We start from the raw sequence: 20,975 nt of genomic DNA, 5'->3' as shown, positions 1-20,975 counted from the left end.
TGACAAACAGTTAAAATACCATTCATTATGACAAATTTGAACCCTCTAGTTCCTATTTCATTAATAAAATTACTTCTATTCAATTCACAACAATGTAAATAAATTTTTACCTAGATAAATTTTGATTCGATTGGATATTTATTCAATTTTGCTCAATAATTTTGACCTGTAACAGTTTCAGAAACGGTCAATTACTATATTTATTATTATTTACTATATTTATATATATTATTTCTATGACATCAGTTACTATAATTGAACTATGTAACTCGAACAATAATATTGTTTCTAGGCGGAAATTTTTACAGCATTTCGTGTACACAATGTTGAAGAGAATTGTCAAAAATTAACAAAAAGAGTAGATGGCAAAATAATTTGCGCATAATTCGAATCAGCGTAACGACTGCCACCAAAATGCATAATTTCAAAATTTGATCTGACAAATTACTGGTCGCTGATATACGTCCGAAAGCTCCTTCCTTAACGCGTTAAAAAAAAGGATGGCACGCTTTCGAAAAATACGAGATACCATACTCCTTTAATCCGTTGCTATCGCGAATATTCGAGCCTGCGAAACGGCAGGAGGCATCGGAATCTCGCACGATTCGCGGAACAATTGATCCGGGCGAGGTCGAACGAAAACATAGGAAAGGAACGCGAAATACGCGAATCAAGAAACGCGGTGAGCACAGGATATCCGAGAATAAAGCGGTGACTACTCCGGGCGATGTCTAAATATTTACTTGGAACGAAAATAGGTCTTTCATGCAACGGGATTACAGTTTATAAAATCGTTGTATTCCTCCAAGGAAAAATCTAGCTTCTGTCGGCCGCGCGCGTCTTCTCGAGACGCGGTTTTAGTATTCGAAACAAACAAATGAGATCCGTTTAATGCGTTATTCGTATAACAATGTCACGTTGCTTTGTCACATGTTTATTGCTTTCACCGTGACTTAAATTGAAACCAGATCAAAAGAGAATGTACGTGACTTCTATCAAAGACGCATTTATTTGAGATGAAACAGTTACTTTTCGCAAGATTTATCTACGATTTTATATTACCGATGACAAACATGTTGAATCTTGGCAATTATTTTTATATTATTATCAAAGTATAAAATATTTGTTTTCTACTTCTGCAAAATAAAAGTCTGCTAAGTTTGTTCTAAGAATTTAAAAAAAAAATTAATTTACGCATTTAATAATTTTAATAAGTCGAAAATAGCAGCCGTAGTCTATTTACAAAAAAGCAACTATATTTATGATTATATCAACATTTTGTTAATACATATATTTGCTTTTATCATCGATGGCAAAGTTTTCCACATAAAATGCAAGAATAATGATTACGTTAATCGGTTAGCATTTTTCTTCGAATATTTTTGCTAGGTTGTATATAACATTTGTAGTTCGTATATCATCGACTTCATAAGTAAAATGAGCGAATTAATTTTCTTAATTAGGATGTCGAGTGATGTATTAAAGCATACGGTTTTTTATATTGTTCGTAAAAGTTTAATTGTCTAATGGCAATGTTAATGAACGCATTTGCAAGGGAAGGTTTTCAATGAATTTTGTTTGTTCCTTGCATGGTTCAGTAGCGAGAAATTTCCGGATTCTGGAGAACGACTTATGTATTGGAGTTCGGCTGCCAATAAATCTAGTTTTTTCCGCCCGATTTCATCGTTCGATCGAGTGAGTCCCTGTTGGTGACGCTCCGAAGTAACAGTCTCATCAGATTGTAGTAACTCGTGATTTACGAGACCCTTAATATCCCACTAAAACCGCGATAATACCTTTTTGTTGATCTCACTTTACATCATCGGTGAAGATTTTCTGCAAGAAGTCCTTCGATTCGTTCCACCGCGGACACAGACGTATCTCATCTTCTTGGATCGATTTTTCAAAACACGTTTCTGAAGATATCTCTTGCAAGCTTATTGCTCTTCCTGTTGCGTTCAGCGTAACTGCGATTTGTACAATTGGATTGCCGAAAAATGTGTCCGCAGGTGATGTTTCAATCTGTTAACCGGTGAATTAAATTTCGTCAACTCGTTTCACAATGAGAACTCTTTTGTTGGTTACTTATTTTGACAAATTATTTTATGATATGTTCGGAAAATATGTAAATCAAATTTTTCTAATGTCCCTTAGTTGAGTTGTTATTAATGCTATTTCTATCGAAGGTGTCAAAGGGCGCCCTTTAATCACTTTTATTTATCACTATTTCTACCGAAACAGTTAAAGGTTATTTTTTAATCATTTTTAATAACAATTATTTCCTATTGTCTACGTTTTTTATGCAATCGTTTCTCGACTTTTGTTATGGTCGTCACAAGTCAGTAAATTGTATAATACTAAAATATCCATGTATATATATATATGTTTGAAACTAAACTGTGCAAATTCTAAGTGTTGCCATAAGGTCAAGCTATGTTTCAATGGGTAAGAGCGACGTGAAATTTATTGGGCTTCCGTATATTACTTTTAAAAATTTCCACAAGGAAGAATGTCGTCGAGTTCAATTTAACAAGTTAATTGAATGCACTGGGTCAAAATGTCCCAGTAACCGTAGTCAAAGGATTAATGGTTTTGAAGTATTAGATTTAGCACTTGATCACTGTGATACTATTTTAATCTCTACTTGTCCAAAATTAACTTAACAATTGCCATAGGTGAAGTTGAAAAATTAATTCAGGAAAAGTGACATCAAGAAAATAATTTTGTATTAAAATGTTGACAGATATCTTTGGACCACTTTAGTAAAAATAGTGTACGATTAAAATTTGGGAAGCTTCCTGTTGACACCGTTGCTAAAAATAATGCTAAATTAAAATGACAAAACTTGTCTTTCGTCCCCTTTGGTAAATTCAGTGTTGAATTGAGATTATGTAACGTGCCATTTGCCTTCTTGTTAAAAATAATCTCGAAACAAAACTGTAATTGATTGATCTGTGCGAAGGTTATATATCGCGTTTAATAATTAATTATAGAATGACGGCAATAAGTGATGCACGAAAAATGACCTGCTTAATTTTCGTGTCACGTAACAGATATCATTTATTTCTACATATTTTATGCACCGTGTGTTATTAAGCGCCGGATGGTTATTAAATATTTAATACAAACGTGGAACTTAAAAGATTGAAAGGACTGCCGTATTCGTTATGTGGTCTTTATGATTAGTAAATTAGCTGCAAAGCTGAAACTGTCAGCGTAATAATAATTCTTTCTTTGCCGGTAATAAAATTCTCTTCAGATAACGGCCTGGAAAAGAGATAAAACCTTGAAAAAATAAATCGCGTTAAATCGCGTGAAGTATTACGTTGTTCCTGTCACAAGGGACAATTTATCATGTTTATTCGCAATAAAAGTGACGGGCAAATAGCTACACGTAAAATGAAAACCAGGCGCGTAATACTAAGGTGCGAATTCTTTCGATCTAAAACAAACTACTGTATCAATTAGCTGGTACAACGATGTTGACAGAACATTAAGAAAATGTCGCCGTAATAATTTTCTATTGCATGAATATTGATCGAGGATTGCATTCATATCGATTTAATACTATTATACCAACACATTGTTATTGATCGGTATTGAACGTATATTATATTCTTACCGACAAAATACTATTATATCAATTAGTTATTGCGTTAATATTGGTTGCGTATGTATATAATATATTCCTATCGACCAAATACTACTATATCAATTAGCAATTGCATCAATATTGGACAAATATACAGTATGTCCTTAATGACAAAATACTACTCTGACATGTATGTATATTTACAATCACATTGACAAAACACTGCTATATAAATTGTCAGAATTTTATGAAAAAGAATCGCACAACAATAAACCTTCGCTCATTCTAAAGCTTGCAGCTTCTATTTCTGTACCTTCTTATCCACTTTTGTCTAAAATATGTTTACATTAATACGATGAAGGGGAAACTGAAGACTGTTCTCGTTAAAAAACTGCTACAAATTGAGACGTCTCTAAAAACACGGTAGTTTCCTTCGTCATTAAATCTGCCATCGATTCGAAGGTTGGAGCATCTATTTTACGATGTCCTCGTAAAACTTGATCTATGATTTCTTCGCTGTTTTAACGGACAGAAATGAGGAGGATCGTGCCATCCCCAGGTACAAGATTGGTCGATCCTCGGGAACAAGTTCGATCGTGTAAAGCCCTCGAGTACCTTTCATTCGCAGCTCGCAGTAAATCTGCTGGAAAGAATCGCGGCGCGAGTTTTAACGAAGCTTTCGTCTTCGAATTAATGACAGTCGCCGGTCGAAGAAAGTATTTTTCAATTGTTTTCGAGACGCTCGAACTGGTACCATTTTTGAGAAGGAACGTCGTCGGTTACTCAGCAACTGAAGCGTCTTCAGTTTTTCGGCAGCCGCAGGGCGTTCCACTTTTTAATACTCGTACTTTGTCAGTGTATGCTTTGTTGCTAAATAAGAAAAAAATATTATCGCGACAATAGTAACTGTAGGACCCCGATTGACCAAACCTTTGTGCGACGAATTAGCTTTCATCCGTAGACATTTCGCACGTAAATACGCCCGTCTAAGTTGATCCATCAGCTAAAAATGAATCGCTGGATAAACATGTGGCATAAATAATGACGAACACTGACAAATGCAAGCATATCGCGTTCGCTAAACGAAGCCGTCGTTCTGCCAATAACCTTAAACAAACGTCATCGTTCCTCAAACCCAAGGTGATCAAATACTTTGGATTACATCAGAACTCACGATTAACTCGGAGATTTCATGGATATTCGAGTGTCAATTATCGAAACATTGATTATCCGAATATCCGATATCGGAATCGTCAATTATGCGAACCCTTGATAATGTAAACTGCTGTTTCGTCATCGTTACCTGCACCGAATTGTCTCCCGTGATCCAAAGGACGACAGATCACTTTAACAAATACGTATCGTCACTATTAACTCTTACATAGGATATTATTTACATGTTATTTGTTATATTTATGATAAAATTCAAACGATCAAATACATAACAGTAAAAGCATGCAAAGACGTTAAAAATACTGTTGCACTTTTTTCAGTTTATACAAATGATTAAGAGACGAAAGTAATGGCTACATAACTCCTGCATCTCGTAATTAGTGTAGACAATTTTTATTTCGCGTAAAAATCCGCAGTCGACTAGTTATATATTGTATATTATATGTACGTGTATGTACTTATGTATTTCGAGTAATATACACATCGCTAGATTGCGGATTTTTTGTATAATTCTTATGACAAAGATGAGTGTAGTTGCAACTTAAAACTCTAAAAAGATTCAAAGAATAGACAGAATAATATTATATAAAATAATAGAATAATATTTTCATTTCACTAAAACGATTAATGAAAGAAAGATATGCTTACTTACGTAGCTTTTATTACAATGTTACTGATATCTAAAGGAAACTCAACAAAATATCATGTTTATAAATTAATATTTTCTGCTATTTCTGATATACATATATACAAATACGATATCCTGTTAAGTTTTTTTCTTAAATATAATAGAGGAGGTATCCTACAGTGCTGTGAATGTTATCTTACATCTTTACTAATATTTAAACCAAAGATATCTATATATTCGTATATTTCTATTTTCTATTACTTGTAACAGAGAAATATATAGATAAGTTCTCGTAAATAAGTATAATAATATATAAGTTCTCGTTTGAATATTACTAAAATTACAAAAGTCACTTTGCGAATATAATCAGATCTCCGCAATTGTGCGGCATGGTTAACAAAACTACATTAGCAGACTGTAATCAGTGCAATCTGTTATACTCGGAGCCGTAGTAAATGCATCGAGTGTAGGTACGTAACAACGAAATACGAAAATATCTCGGTGATCAAATCAGTCGTGTCAAGATTGGATGATCGCGCAAGTGATCTGGCTAAACTATATTGGGAAAATTGACCTACAAAACTTCGTAAGGAACGATACACCCACGTGCTTGCGTACTTTTAATTAGTGTCGGTTGCATATTCGACGATGTTAGGAAAGAAAAAAAGAAAGGAAGAAGAATTAACAATTATTCATTTTAAATAAAATATGTTACTTTTCCATATAAATAAAGGTTATTCTTGCGCTTGACACATTGTAAAATATATAATATAAGAATTGTTGACGCATCGTGGCGAATTTTTAGTTGGTATATTCGATGAAAAATGGAAGAATCGTTCTGGCGAAAAATACACGTATATAGGATGTACGATGCTGCAACCACCCACATCTGCATACTCAAACACTGTTCACTATCTTCGAATTATTCATACAGAATTGTAACGTACAATATCTTCTGGTTTCAAAGACGTCGCGTGTCGGCGTGCGCGATTATGCGAAGAAATATCGTGCAAGAAAATTCAACGGATCAGAATACATTGCAATCAAGAATACGCGGAGTTGCAGTTTCGTTATCCTGTCAAATTGCCGAGGATTGGAGTATAACAATACCGACCCGTGAATTGTGTAACAATAATTTTTAGAGAAAACCAAATTTCTGAAGTTATCAATTCAGCTTTTACATTTGGTCAGCAAATTATTCTGTCATATCTTTGTCAATAATTTATTAGTAAAATTGTTTGTAAAATATTTGAATCTTAAAATCTTTATCACCGAATGCAAAGTTGATTTTAGCAATAATTTATTAATTTCAATATTCAAAGATAGTTCAATCCGCATTACGGTATTCGGAGTCCTTTCTAACAGTGATCCCATAAATATCTTTTTTCGCAAATGCATCTTGCTGACCAGTTAAAATTGGCCACTGTGCGTCATTGTGACAGAATGTTTTTTATTTCCTCACTCAGTACATGTTTTATTGGAATTTTAAAGCCTACGTGACATCGAGGTTTCCAACAGTGGACGTGAGCAGCGTGAAGCAAGTGCTGGCTTACAAGTGCAAGGAGAATTCGACAGCACTCAAGATGAAATCCATCAGATACATTTGGTGAGTCCAATTCCATTTTCGATCTATCCTCTTCTGTCTTATCTATTAGGTTGTTACCTGCCGAATGTCCGATTTTCAACGGTGCCTTTGAACGAACATCATTTTTATCCAAATCAAGTTTCGATATAACTTGCAGACGACGATTTCTTCGAAGCACTAAAAATTGCAATCGCTGCGATCGTTCGATCGTCGGGTTTCATAAAACATTTTCTGATGAATCTAGGGTGAAAATAAGCTGATCCTTAGTTTGACGTTTTCGTCGATACTCATTATTTATCAACATATTCGACGTTTGATTAACATTTAATAAATTCCGTATCTAAATAATGAAATGAAGACTTCGCAATTTTGATTTTAAACTGTCAAGTGATACATTAATAGACAATTAAACAATTAGATACATTATTACTCAATTGCAAGAAGCAAAAACCAAGTAACAATTTCATTTTACCTTGAAAAGTTTTAATAGATTAGAAATAATACACTGACATTTTAAAATTCTTGTGATTTTTGTTCTATTTTAAAACTATTTAATTTTTCATAAATGCATAAAATCTGCAGTTTATATATTAGACACTTTCCGATGTAGTGTAAAATAATTTAGAATATTCTTATTATAAAATCGGACATTCCATGCATGATAGCCAAATTCTTGTTTTGCCACTCTAATCATTACACATACTTATTACAGAGGACAGTAATTATACTTTTTTTCTCACAATTATGATTGGCTATGCACTTATTTAACTAAACTAAACTACTATTAATAGAAAATGTATTATGTATATTTGCTAGTTTTTCATCTTGAAACAACTTTTTCTGAGAAAGTTGTTCATATAACTAGTCAATCTTTAATGGTACAAACAAGATTTCATGCAAATCTACGTAGTTTTAATGGCATCTATACAGGCTTAAGAGATAATATTTTTCTTCGCATACATAACAAAGTTGCACAATCATTTTGAGTCCTTACGACGGAAGATTTATGTTCTTTGATCGAGATTACGTAGATATTAAACTCTTACTTAAAAACCTGCAAGTATAATTACAATTTCAAATATTATGACGAGTAGACTGCGGATCTGCATGCAAAATGAAAACCGTCGAAGTTAATTTTGTGGAACATAAGATTAGCTAAAAATGTATTTCTCGTAACAATATCGAATATTCTTCTAATTTCATCACAGTTTTGTATTTGATCTGTACATTATTGTTATAAATGCATTAAATCCGCAGTCTAGTAACGTGGTACTTGCAAAACTTGCAAACTTTGCAAAACTTGCAAGCACAATTGCAATTGCTAATATGTCGATGATCAGGATTTAATGCTTTTTATAGTTATCGAAAGCTTGGAAGTCTAATTAAAATGACGAAAATTTCGATGAGTAACCATATTGAAATTTCGTCAGCTTTCGACGAGTTTCAAAAATCCGGTGATTTTCCATTTTGATTAAAACAATGCGCAAAAGGAACGAATCGGAATTCCCACAAATTCTTGGCAGGATAATACCAGAGACTAAAAATTGCTTCTCAGCTGAAAGACTCACTTAAAAGCACTGGTTCAATAATTTACCGCGTACAGGAAGACGTACATCCGTTACGCGTTACCTAACGACCAGCCCTTATACATCTTGCATGAGATTGCGCTTTCGTTTCCTCTTCTATTTGTCGGTTTGAATAGTAAATCGGACTATCGTGGCGCTAAGCGCTCTTAGTTAGCGGCAAAGGGTTTTTAAAATGTGAGAAACCCTGTTTTCCTTTCTTACGTGTGCCGGTTCTACTTCGTACGCCATGTTTCTTTGCGGATACTTCGACGGAAGAATAATCACTACTAATAACTACTGCGAATCTTTACGCAATACCAATACTTTCTCCATTAGTTGTAAGATTTAGGAACAGGTATAAATTGTTTCTTTTCATGATTTTAATCACGTGAAATTCATATATCAACGTCCTCAGTTTCTTTGAATCTTTTCACTGTTTTCAATTTTTCTCCACCCAATTTCGCTATAAATACATCAAATTCATGGGAATTTAATTATTAGACGCACGCTGGAACGTCAAAAAAAATGTAAAAGTTCTGTTGTACAATTTGGAAGTTGTTGAGCACACTTTTTCCCCCAAGTTATTAAAATTATTAAGAAGAGAAATGATTGTGCTTTGCAATTGACATTATTCAGGCGGTGCGATTAAATACATATTTAATTTAATGCAATAAAAACGATAAACAGTGCAAACATAATACATGGAACGAGGACGAACGAATGCAATATTGATAAGAACAACGACGTGTAGATAACATTTTATAAACGACGGTACGATGCATCCATTTCATCGTGGCGTGCATCAATTGTACAGTAAAAAAATTTCAGTGAACAGCAATTAATGAAGGAAACTTTCAGTTTGCATAATAATTCGCAGTCTATCGCATTATCGTTTGCAATTTAAAGTGGGGTGGTTATATGGTTTTATGGTTTACGATGTATTTTTTAATACATTGATTGATAGCATCAACAGTAACTTAGAAAATGATTGAATTTAGTTTACTAATAATATACATAGATAATATTCTAATAGGTTTTAATTATGAATTTCATGGAAATGGCATATATTATATAAATATATATATTATAGTCGAATTGGCGAGGTATGTTGTGTTCTACATCGTAGATCACGTAACAGACTAATCAAACACCAAAAGTATATCAAAATCGAGAAATTAGAGTTGCTTTTGTTAAGTCCCTTATGCACTAAACAAGTCGGAATTGGTAAAAAATATTATTCTCGGACAAATCAAAGTTTAATTGTTCTTTTCCCAATGGAATCCTCTTTTCCGATACTGCAATTCATTCCGAATTGCAACTGGGTAATCAAATTAGTATTTTTATGAGAGCGATCGAATGTTTTGGATGCAGTTTTGTTGCCACATTGATGGTAAACTGCCGCATGTATTCGAAATTGTTAATAATATTTTTCGAAGATATATTATAGCTACAAAGGATGAGTACAATCGTGTTAAATTTCATTATCAGTCTTGCTGCTTTCAAAAAACGACTGGTAACAGGTGAACTTTTCTGCCTATCGAGCGAGTTTCAAGGCCAAGCGTTCCCAGGACAGGGAATGAGAGCATAAAAGATTAACCCCTTCACACCCGGTGCACATTGCAACGTATGTTACCTTTATCACCTTGAAGAAAGTTAGCAGCTCCAATTTCTCGACTCCTTGACCTTAAAATACATAATTGAAAGCGTGGTTTCTTTGTAATTAAAAAGTGCTTCCTAGTCTTGCAGACGACAAATGTATTTATTTAATACGTTTTAACACGTTACAAGTATGTGTTTCTTCTAACTGTTAAGCGAGAAATTATTATAATATTTACACACCCTCTTGCCTTTTTCTGTATATAAAACTGTGTTATTAAAGTTATAGTTGAAGTTATTAAAAAATAAATAATATTAAAAAGGACTTTAAACAAGGATTATAAAAGTGAATTTTCGTTTCATTTTATCGCATGACAAAGATCAATGAATTACTTGCAAAATTCGAGTCTTGTAATAGAAAAAAAATTCACTTTTTTGGAGAAAGTGTCAACGTCTATCTGAGAACTTTATTTTAAATAAACTAAATTACACGTAATAATCTTTTGGGATTTTATGAATAAATAAGAAAATGATATATTTTTCGATTACATTTTACATGTGTGCGTACATCTTTAAAGTTTACATTTTCGTTCTTCTGTACGATTTGAAAAGCATGATCCTCGTTCTCTGTTTTTGTTTTTCATATGAAATGAAGTGAAAATTATTTCCTCGAAATATAACAAAGTTTTGTCAATGTTTTTCACGTTGGTTCAGTAATAATTTATTTTTCTTATCGAGCCTCCATGCTCAGTACCATTCTACTGTTTTCCATATGCATCCTTTTTCAATAAATTGAAAAAAGTTATACCATTTTAAGAGGCGTTCCTAAACTTTTGTCTGTAAGGATGCTTCATAATAATTTCGAGATCCTTCCGGTTCGCCATAACCGTTTTAAAAACCGGGATCGATATCGCAACCGTTATCAACCCTTGCAATCTAGTGGGACCGAAGACAAGGCGTTAATTAAATAACTTAGAAAATTTGTATCGTTTTATATGCACAATTCTGTGCAATTCTTTTAACGATCGTATACAGTCCTCGTCTTTTTCGACAAGTTCTATCCTTTTATCAGATAGCTCTGCGATGTCGCTTGCGTGCAATTTTGTATTTGTTCGGTTAATAAATTCTTCTCAGGTAAACCCTCTCCTCATGTTTGGAAAATGTTTTCCTTTTGAATCTTGATTTTGCCACTGTTTCAGGCGTGTTAGTTGTTTCAAAGCTTCCCATTCTTATTTCGAATTCTCAAAGTACACGCGTTTCTCATCCTTGATTCATTTTAAAAATCATTTCGTATCGTTAGATCGTAAAAGCGCGGAGTTCAGTTTGCGATGAAATGATACTATACACCTTTGGATTTATCGAATACTACTTCCTTCGTAATTTATGAGCAAATGTCAATTGTTTCATCTATCTCTGGTGTGTATTTTACCATAATTTGGCAGAAAGTAATCTGATTAATGATTATCGATTGATATCAACGATTGAAATAGTAATGATTATAACTAATGACTTGTTACTAACTGATTTACTTTTTAACCAATTATTATAAATTAGTCGTAACGAGTTATAATCGTTAATCATTAGAATCAGATTACTTTGGCCTTAGTGAATCCACTGATAGAATCAGCCAATTTTTGTTTATTGTTTACTTTATTTGTAACTTACTAACACCTTTAATTTACTAAAATTTACTTTAATTCCTAGACTTTTAAGACAGAAGAATGAAAGCTCCTTTCGATTTCGACTAATAACATTTATATTTACCAGATTATATATGAAGCCTCCGTCATGAGTTTGACCCGTTACTCTAATGCAAGGGGTTGATCTATCTTCAAAAAATTATTTATCTGAAAAACGAATGTGACACAAATGATAGGATCGAAAGCTGGAAAATTATAATTTAATTAGTAAAGTCTCAATTCACTCTTTTACTGTACGTTTCGTAAATGCCTGGATTCAAAGAAGATGATTTTTATAAAAACCAAATTTCGTTTTCTTTCTTATTATAATTCTTATCGTTTTGTCGCGGAGTGTCTGCTATCGCGAGATTAAGGCCATCCTGCTTTATGAGAACGCGCGGCATCCAAGTTCTGATTTCTTTCTTATTGCTACTCTTTCCTAACTGCCGCGGGATAGTCTTCTTCGGAATGTTTACTTTGCTAAAGGTTTTACGCACTCGTATAATACGATTGCTATCCATTATCGATCCCCATTCTCCAAGCAATAATACGACGCTCTTTTTATGCACGTTGCGGGATCTTTTTAGATTTTCAGATAAATCGGATCTTTTTAAAAAGTCGTCTGACGAAAATCAAGGCTGTTTTTGCTCATGATTTTGGATAGAAATTCTTGCAACACGATGAAGCTGGTTGCATTGAGTATCCGTGGCCCCTGTATTAATTTATATAATAAAAATATATAGGGAACAGTTGCCGTAATCGTACCACTTAAGCAAATTTAAAAAAATATACGAAACTGGAAATCCTATTCATAAAAGTAATTACTTAGAGTAATACGATGACACGTTATTTAACCTCTTCAGCCGCGTATGTGTACGTTTAGTTTTCTTAAAGTTGTAATTATCCTAAGTGCAAAGATAATGAGTATTAGTTGAAAAACAATTCGCTACAGAATCCTTCAGAAATACCGAAAAAACCTCATCGAATGAAATGGAATGGATGATAAATAAAAAAGAAAAAATTAAATAGATTGTTCGCTAGTATAAAAACTCATCCTTGAAGAGGTTAACACATAGTACAATTTTGACAACTTGTATTGTAAATCGTACCTCTGTTATAACTTTTATAATAGCTAGGAACCAATCTTCTTCATTGACTAATACCAGTAAGATTTTGGAAACAGCATAAAAATTCAATTAATTCCTAAGCAAATTTTAAATGAAGTACGATTTTAAAAACTGGCACGATATCAGCAACTTTTCCCCACTATATTTTCATATACTAATTTATATATCAATTTATAGACCAAAGCTATATACTATATTTTTTTACACTAGTTTTTATATTAATCTATATACTGAAATAAAATACGAAATAGCACAAACTTAAAATTGTGCATATTTTCGTACTTTCGTACATAGTTTGCATATTATTCGTGCAGAAATGTGGCACGCATTTTGTATAAATAGCGATCGAGAGCTTTTCGTCGGGAATATGCTTCCAATAAGAAGACCGTACGAAATTTCGCTGAAACCTGATAAAATCGAAAATATTGGATTAATAAAATTCACCGGTGAGGCACCAGTGTAACGAAAATTTGAATAGTGCGCGAGGGTCAAAGAATCTCAATAATATCGATTTCAATAACAGCCAATTCGGGGGTAAACGGTCCTCTTTTCATTTTCGCCGACGACAGGTGAAAACGTTATTAAGAGAAGATCAAACGTGAAAAGAGCTGAGACACTCGTTAATGAAATAATAGTAGAATCGCGTTCTTAATTATTTCTGTTTATGTCGTGAGAAAAAAAATAAAACAAGAGAGTCCTGTAGCACTATCCACCGTTAATTTTGCATTTCGGTAACATCACTTCTTGCTTTGTTTTATTAACCCCGATTTATATGACAGGTGCAAGTATAAATTTTGGTAAATGTTTTAATTACATGTGGTATATTTGGTTCAATTAATTTCAATGTTTCCGTGCACCTATATCGTATATCACTTAATGACGTGTGCCAAAGTAGACTCTGCAGTCTGGTGAAACAATTTTCACCCTTAATTGGTATGCAGGCATTATATTATTAATTACAATTAATAGCAATTTTTATTAGCAGTAACATAAAAACTGAGAAACCTAGATTTATCATACGGATATTCTAAATTATTAAAATTAATACCTAATTCATATGAATAGGGGAGCACGATGAAGGTTGTAATACTTTGATTTTAGAACATGATTACGCATAAACTATTGTATTTACGATAATTATTGTACGAACCTCTTACATATTTATGTGGGATTATACATTTACAATGATTTTGTTATGCATTAAAGATTTCCATTAAAGATCATTACAGCCACATGATGGGATCCATTTTCTATTAACTTTGCTGGAGCTTCAAGGTTTCCAACCAGCTTTGTATACTTTTATATCCATGGTTCCTTTATTAATTTTTCTAATTTTTGTACGAGGCATTCTAAAAGTTTAATTACGATACGAAATTATAGTAATTTTTCTTGTATTAGTTAACTTAATAAATATGGATTGACTGTCGGTGTTACAATCGTCCTCAACCGCACCTTGAAACATTAATTATAAATTGTTATTTATAACATGCTTATTAATGCACAGTATTAATCGGTATTTTTTTAGAACACGAAATTAGGGATATAAAACAAGAAGGAAGAATACATTAATTAATAAAGCACTTATATCACAATTTTAAAACAGTAAGGAAAGTTAGCTTTTAGGTACCGGAAAGTTATTTTTTTTCCTTATGCAGATGTATTTTGTTGTATTTACCTAACTATGATAGATGAGCGTGTTCCAAGTATCATTTTACACTGTATATCTGATCCTTGTAATAGTATCTATTATACACTGAGATATTTAACGCGTTTTAATCGCCCCTATGTTACAACCATCATCGGTCTGTACCCTATTGTATTTACCTGATCGATACATTTGCATAATATGTCTAATAGTCTGATGAACTGAATACTCGTTTAATCTGTGATTAGAATGCGGTATACTACAAAGAATTAGTATTCAAGCTTTATATTGAATAAGAAGTTAAAGATTACGGAGTCATGCCGACCCGAGTACAGTGTAAGGGTTAAATTTCGACGACGAATCGTGTGTGATTCTCGTGCATATGATTGATGTGCTAGTCAAAAAATGTGAACACGGTTGGTAGATGCTATCATATATTATTTTACACGGTTCTGTACTACCGCTACGTCACGGTTAAAGACCTGAAATATGTGACAGATTCTTTTGTTGAAGAAGGAGACGTATTTATCACCATAAATCGTTCGATATTGGAAATCTACAAGCTGTAGAATTTGGCTGCACGGTTCACTTTTAACTGGCGCTACTTATTTTCTATGTTCGTTACTCGTTCTCCTGCTATTTATAAAAATCACTTTCTGCTGTCTGCCCATTTGTTGTCTATCAACTTGTGACAATACGCGGTCCTTCGTGTATAGGATTTTCGCGTTCGCGAAAGTTGAGAGGTATGCTTTAATAATTGTTCCTAGCAGAATGAAAAGACTAATCCTGGCGTGTTCGAAACTGGGTTATCGGAGTATCCGCTAATTTTCGGAGCGATAACGCACACAGTGGCCGAACTGTTTACGTTTACAACCAATCTCGGACGGGTTTAGTCATTATTTTAATACGACGCCGTGAATGTAATTATTCGAACGCTACGTTATTCTCCGCAAGTAATTTATATATTTAAATAAATGCGCCGAGTGTTATGCGAATGATAAAAGGATTTCCCGAGAATTATTATTGTTATTTCACTCGATATTGAATGACCGTTTTATCTGATATTTAAATGCACGGTACTTGTACTGATTCTACTGGTACAAAATTATTATAAATAATTTTACTTTTATACGTGAAACTTTAAACTTGAGACTCGTTGAGAAGTAATACTATTGCAATTGTTAGCACCACCATTCTCGTTACTTAACTAACAAGATATTTATTAATATAATGAATACAAGTAATTATTATTACTGATTAATACGTTGTGACCAAGGGAAAAGGGTAATCAAGGGAAAAATTTGGTTTTTATAACAAAAATGGTTTCAGGTTATATTCAATACACCCAACATTCTTAACATGATAGTTAAAATCGTTAATCATTATAACAGCACGTATTTGCAATTGCAACAATAATCTATTTTAGAAAATATGTTACATGCATTTGCTTATAAAATAGTAACACAACTTATATTATAACGATTATTGTTAGTAGAAGCAGAGAATGACATAAGTAGAATTGTATAGCGCAAACTATAATTAGTTATAATAACTAACGATTTAAAATTGTTAATCAGATTTCTTTCTGCCGAATTCTGCTTACATTATCGGCTCTTCTCATTAACTATTGTCTTTATAAAACATTTTCGACACATATAAGTGCGTGCCAAATATTTTTCAATAAACTGTACTATGCTAAAATCTCATTTAGATCGGCCAGGTACGTATGGCCGTCTTTTTTTGTCGGGAAGGTCCGTTATTTGAGCGCGAAGTACAGCTTCGTGTTTGCATCGTGTGTTCCTTTCCGCAACAGTCCCTTTCCAAACGCAATTGCAATTTATTCTGTACCCAAATAAACCACTGCACATGTCCGTACTAAGAATATGCATTCGTAGAACTGAAACCCCACGCAACCGTACTTACTTTGGATAATGAGAGCTCGGCTACGAGACCGTATATTACGAACGAAGCATTAACCCTCGGACGGCGGGCCATTTTCACAACTGTACCATTCACGACGTTTATGACAATTACGAGCTTTATTCAGCAATTTTTCATACATATTTTTAAAAATATTTATTGCCGATATATCAGCCTCCCTGTTGTTCCTACAATAACAACAATTTCTTTTTTCTTTAATTTCCAAACATTTAAGAACTAAGCGAACTATTTAAACAGTGTGGGTCGAAATTGACCTGATCACTGTCTTGCGATGTTCAACGAGTCCGTATAAATAACGGACTGCTATTCTAAATGCTTGTTCGTTTTTGTTACGTTTCATTTGCACGCCATTATTCTTCGTTATTGAAAGTCTAGCCAGGTACAGGAACGAGATGGTCGTCAAAGCGCAACGCTAAGAAAAGAGTACCATATATTTAAAATGATGAAACAAGAGAGAGAGATGCCTCTTTAATCATTTTTCATTGGGAAAAGGGATGAAAGCTTACGGTCTACCCTACGAATATTATCCATGAAATGTTCTACGGTTTACGAGACAGTGCATCAAAAGAGTTTTTGCGCGGCCGCGGCCGCTACGTTGGAAATCAGTCCCTATAAAAAGGCGGCATATTAATGTGATGGCGTACTTTTTAGTGTTTCGCGTTTTAGTGCTATCCGTACGGAGAATATGCCAAGTTCGAAGCTGTGGTATTTTAATGTACGGATGTAATATCGAGGAACGACGATTTTGATTTGAGGAAATTATTTGCGTGTTCGCTCCGATTGTACATTTCGGAGGACGCCGCGTTGCGATTGTAACAATGAATGATTTTTATATTGTTTTAATAATCGACTGAAATCGAAATAGGAAGAATTTAGATAGTATTTAATTTTTTAGTATTTAATTTTTTAACTTTGACATGTGTAATTACTCGACTGTAGATTTTATGCATTTTAGAACGAAAATGAGGGAGTGCAATGTAAATTGGAGAAAAATTCAAAGTTTCTCCGAACCGCTATTATACATTATTATCAGTTCACTGAAACGATTAATGAAAAAATGGAATTTTTTCTGATCTCTGTTTCTCGCAACTGACGATCAGCATGTAAAAGTTATTATTATAGGTCTATTCTTGTTATTACTCACGGTCTGGTAAAAAATTGTTATGTTTCTTTTTTATCCAAAACTAAAGTCCGGATGGAGGTTAATACATATCACTGCACTAATCCAATACTGAGATATGTCTAAATAATAAAACTCAAAGAAGAAGGCATTTAAAGTTTTATTTTCACAATAATAATTTGGTTTTTGAAATATTATTGAAAGTAAAATAGAAATAAAATATTATTTTTACTAAATTTTGTACCAATGTATGTTGCAAAAATAAAATGAAAAATACAAACACGAATATAATAAAAAAGAAACGTATATAAATAGAGATATTCTAATATCTCAATATTTCAAAGAACGGAGAAATGGAAATATGATGATTAATGCTTTTACCGTATACATTTAAAGATATGTTAATTTTACGTTAACCAGATAATACTATTTAGTACGAAATAGTGAAATATCTGCAAACCACGTATTTTTTTTAAATATCTTAGTAATGAATTAGAAGAGCGAATATGTTAATAACAGAGAGCAAGGATAGATTTGCAATTCAGTATTACGGATTACATTTATAAATTCAATTTGAAAGTTTCCTAATTAACTGAACTTATCCTTAATACGAAACGTGTGCAGTAATAACCGATGCATTAATGTTTCCAACAAGGAAAAATATGAAATATCAAGTCAATAAATTTCCAAGGGAACTACCCTGTCAATTACAAACGTTGCATAATAAGAAGCAACCGTGAGATACAGTGACTATCATCAATATTCAGATATCCCGGTACCTTAGTAATTATAGTTAGTATATAGCTCTGCTATTTATAGAGCCAATCAACTCGTTTCATTAACGGCGAGACAACGATTCATTTTGATGGCGTAAAAATATTACCTTAACATTGACTCGAACGATCACAATGTGCTTTTACTTGAAATACGAATATTTTATACATGTGTTTTATAAAGTCGTATCGATTTAATAATTTCTTTCGACTTCCACTTCGATTACGTATACGTATATTTCAAATATGTTTCAGTAAAACAATTTATTAATTCTATTTCTCATTTTCATTCGCTCGTAATTTAAATTCTATTTTTAAAAATTGCTAACGATTCCTCTGAAAACATGAATTTTTCATATTTATGTTAATAAGTGTTTGAATTCAATTCTCTTTCTGAATATCTGAATATTCATTTTGATAAAATTTCATTCGTTGCTGCAGCCGTCGTAAAATTTTAAATAAGCTCGCATTTCTTTGCATTATGCGTCTACGCGACCTGATATTTTCAGCACAAAGCTACTCACTATGCTTTCCGCCAAATTAGTTTTTGTTCATCAAACCCAAAGAAATATTAAAGCCGGTCTCATCTCAGATAATTACATTTTGGCGCAGCACTTCTGGCTGTGTTTTATTAACTCCGCAAACGTTGCGTTTTATGCGACAGATACATGTGTTACACGTTTTGGTAAGTGTTTTAATTACACATAATATATTTAGTTGAATTAATTTCATTATTTTTATGGACCTGTATATTTCTTGATGACGCATGTCGAAGCGGACACTGCAGTCTGGTATAAGAATTTGTACCCTTAACAGGCACGCTAATAATTTCTTATTATTTCAAATGCATCTACTCAATTTTGTAATAAATGCAGAGGGGTTTATTTAGAATTACATAAATACATCTTGTGCAATTATTATTTAGGATCTATGATCACCCAATGTACCAATTATTTTCGTGAACGTCATCGCAGCAGTTGAGGGTTAATGTTAATTTTCAAGTAGACAATCTAGCATCTTACTTCATATTTATAAAAGTATTATAATTATCGCGATCAGTGACCAACTTCGATAAGTGAGATATCAATTTCTAATACGCATTTATAAGAAACATGATTAAATACAGAATAATTAAAGTATGCAAAGAATTTAATTTTTAGGTAAAGTCCCTGCATCTTGCAACTAAAGTAAACTATTCTTATTTTGCATAAAGAACCACTGTCTATTAATGACTTTTAAAGTAAAACTTATTATGTAGTAGTATCCATAAGTCAATTCATTTATTTGCAACAGTAACACAATGCTGTATAAAATACACATGGTTCCGATTAATTATTTCCATCTTTTGGACAATCATTTTATTAAAAATCCTATTAAAAAATACAGATATTAAACTGATACAAATTAAATTTCTGATTCCTTCATAAAATCTCATATTCCATTTGTGTTAAGTGAACTGAATAAATTTCGAAAATATTTCCGAATGAATTCCGAAACATTTGCCTGTACACGAAACAGGCGAATCAATCAAATTATCGAATGTGCATCACTTCAGAAGAGAAATTTCGTTTATTATTATCGTCGGGGGATAGTTTTTGTATTTCATGCTGTGCAAACTATTTTCAGAAAACACGAGATTTATGAGCTATTCCTTATTCATTTGAAGTTTTTGTAGCTCCGGCCGCAACCGATTGAACGATAAATCAAACCGATTTGAACGACTTAGATATACGAACGGATTGGCACGAATGAACGAGACGCTTGCAAAATAACTGATTTTATCTGTTTTAAGGTTTTTCTTTGTTTGCTCATTTCTTTGTCATCCATTGCGTACGAGAGACCGTGTTCGAAGGTGGCAGGTGACGGAAATAGTTTATAAAACTGACGCAGCTTTCATTGGAAATTTTAAATTACGCAAAACTATTCGTTTCAATATATACATTGTTATTTTATAAGTAAATTTGTTCACAGTGTACTACTAACTAAAATAACATTTCGATACCTCTATAAAGTACCTTTTTCATAAAGTCATAACTTTTTTTTCGGTAATCTTTAACTTAATTTTTTAAAATAAAAACCGTAAAACGTGAACATCCGGATATAATAATCTGAAATTGAGATTTACATTTATTTTGATTGTATAAACGCAATTATTCCACTTTTTATTATGACATAATGTAATAGTTCAAAAAGCATTGTATCAGACGATGATCATAATACTCGATCTCCATTTTTTCTTAACAGCATAATCATTACCTGCTGTAAACCGGAAGTGACACGATTAAATTATGTCGAGTAACTAGACAAATCGTGATCCAAAGTCAAATTATTACTTTCGATCCTAGTTTCCCTTATGACCGCGTATTTTTCACCGAACTTATGATCCAGTTCTTCAATAGCAACGCGAATGCTATATTTGAGCTGCTCAATCGTGCGAAAATCATCCACGCGAAGCTGGTCTCTTCGATAACCCGAAAGACAAAAATTTAAGGCGGTTCAATGACACGATTTTAGCGGACAGCCGACACGGCAATTCAGTAAAATTACATGG

The 20,975-nt window shown here is 32.8% G+C and overlaps 1 protein-coding gene across 3 annotated transcripts in view; it reads left to right on the top strand.

Annotated features, from left to right (window-relative positions):
• LOC144469327 (uncharacterized) overlaps positions 1–20,975 on the top strand; it is a 75,899-nt gene that overhangs the window by 41,267 nt on the left and 13,657 nt on the right. For all 3 annotated transcript variants that reach the window (XM_078179464.1, XM_078179465.1, XM_078179466.1), the window contains exon 8: positions 6,885–6,999. In XM_078179464.1, the coding sequence (XP_078035590.1) occupies positions 6,885–6,999 (115 nt within the window). The remainder of the gene's footprint in view (positions 1–6,884; positions 7,000–20,975) is intronic.

Source organism: Augochlora pura, chromosome 4 (assembly GCF_028453695.1).
Source record: "Augochlora pura isolate Apur16 chromosome 4, APUR_v2.2.1, whole genome shotgun sequence".
Taxonomy (NCBI): Eukaryota; Metazoa; Arthropoda; class Insecta; order Hymenoptera; family Halictidae; genus Augochlora; species Augochlora pura.
Note: the sequence above shows the minus strand (reverse complement) of the source record. Positions and strands in the feature narration are given on the sequence as shown.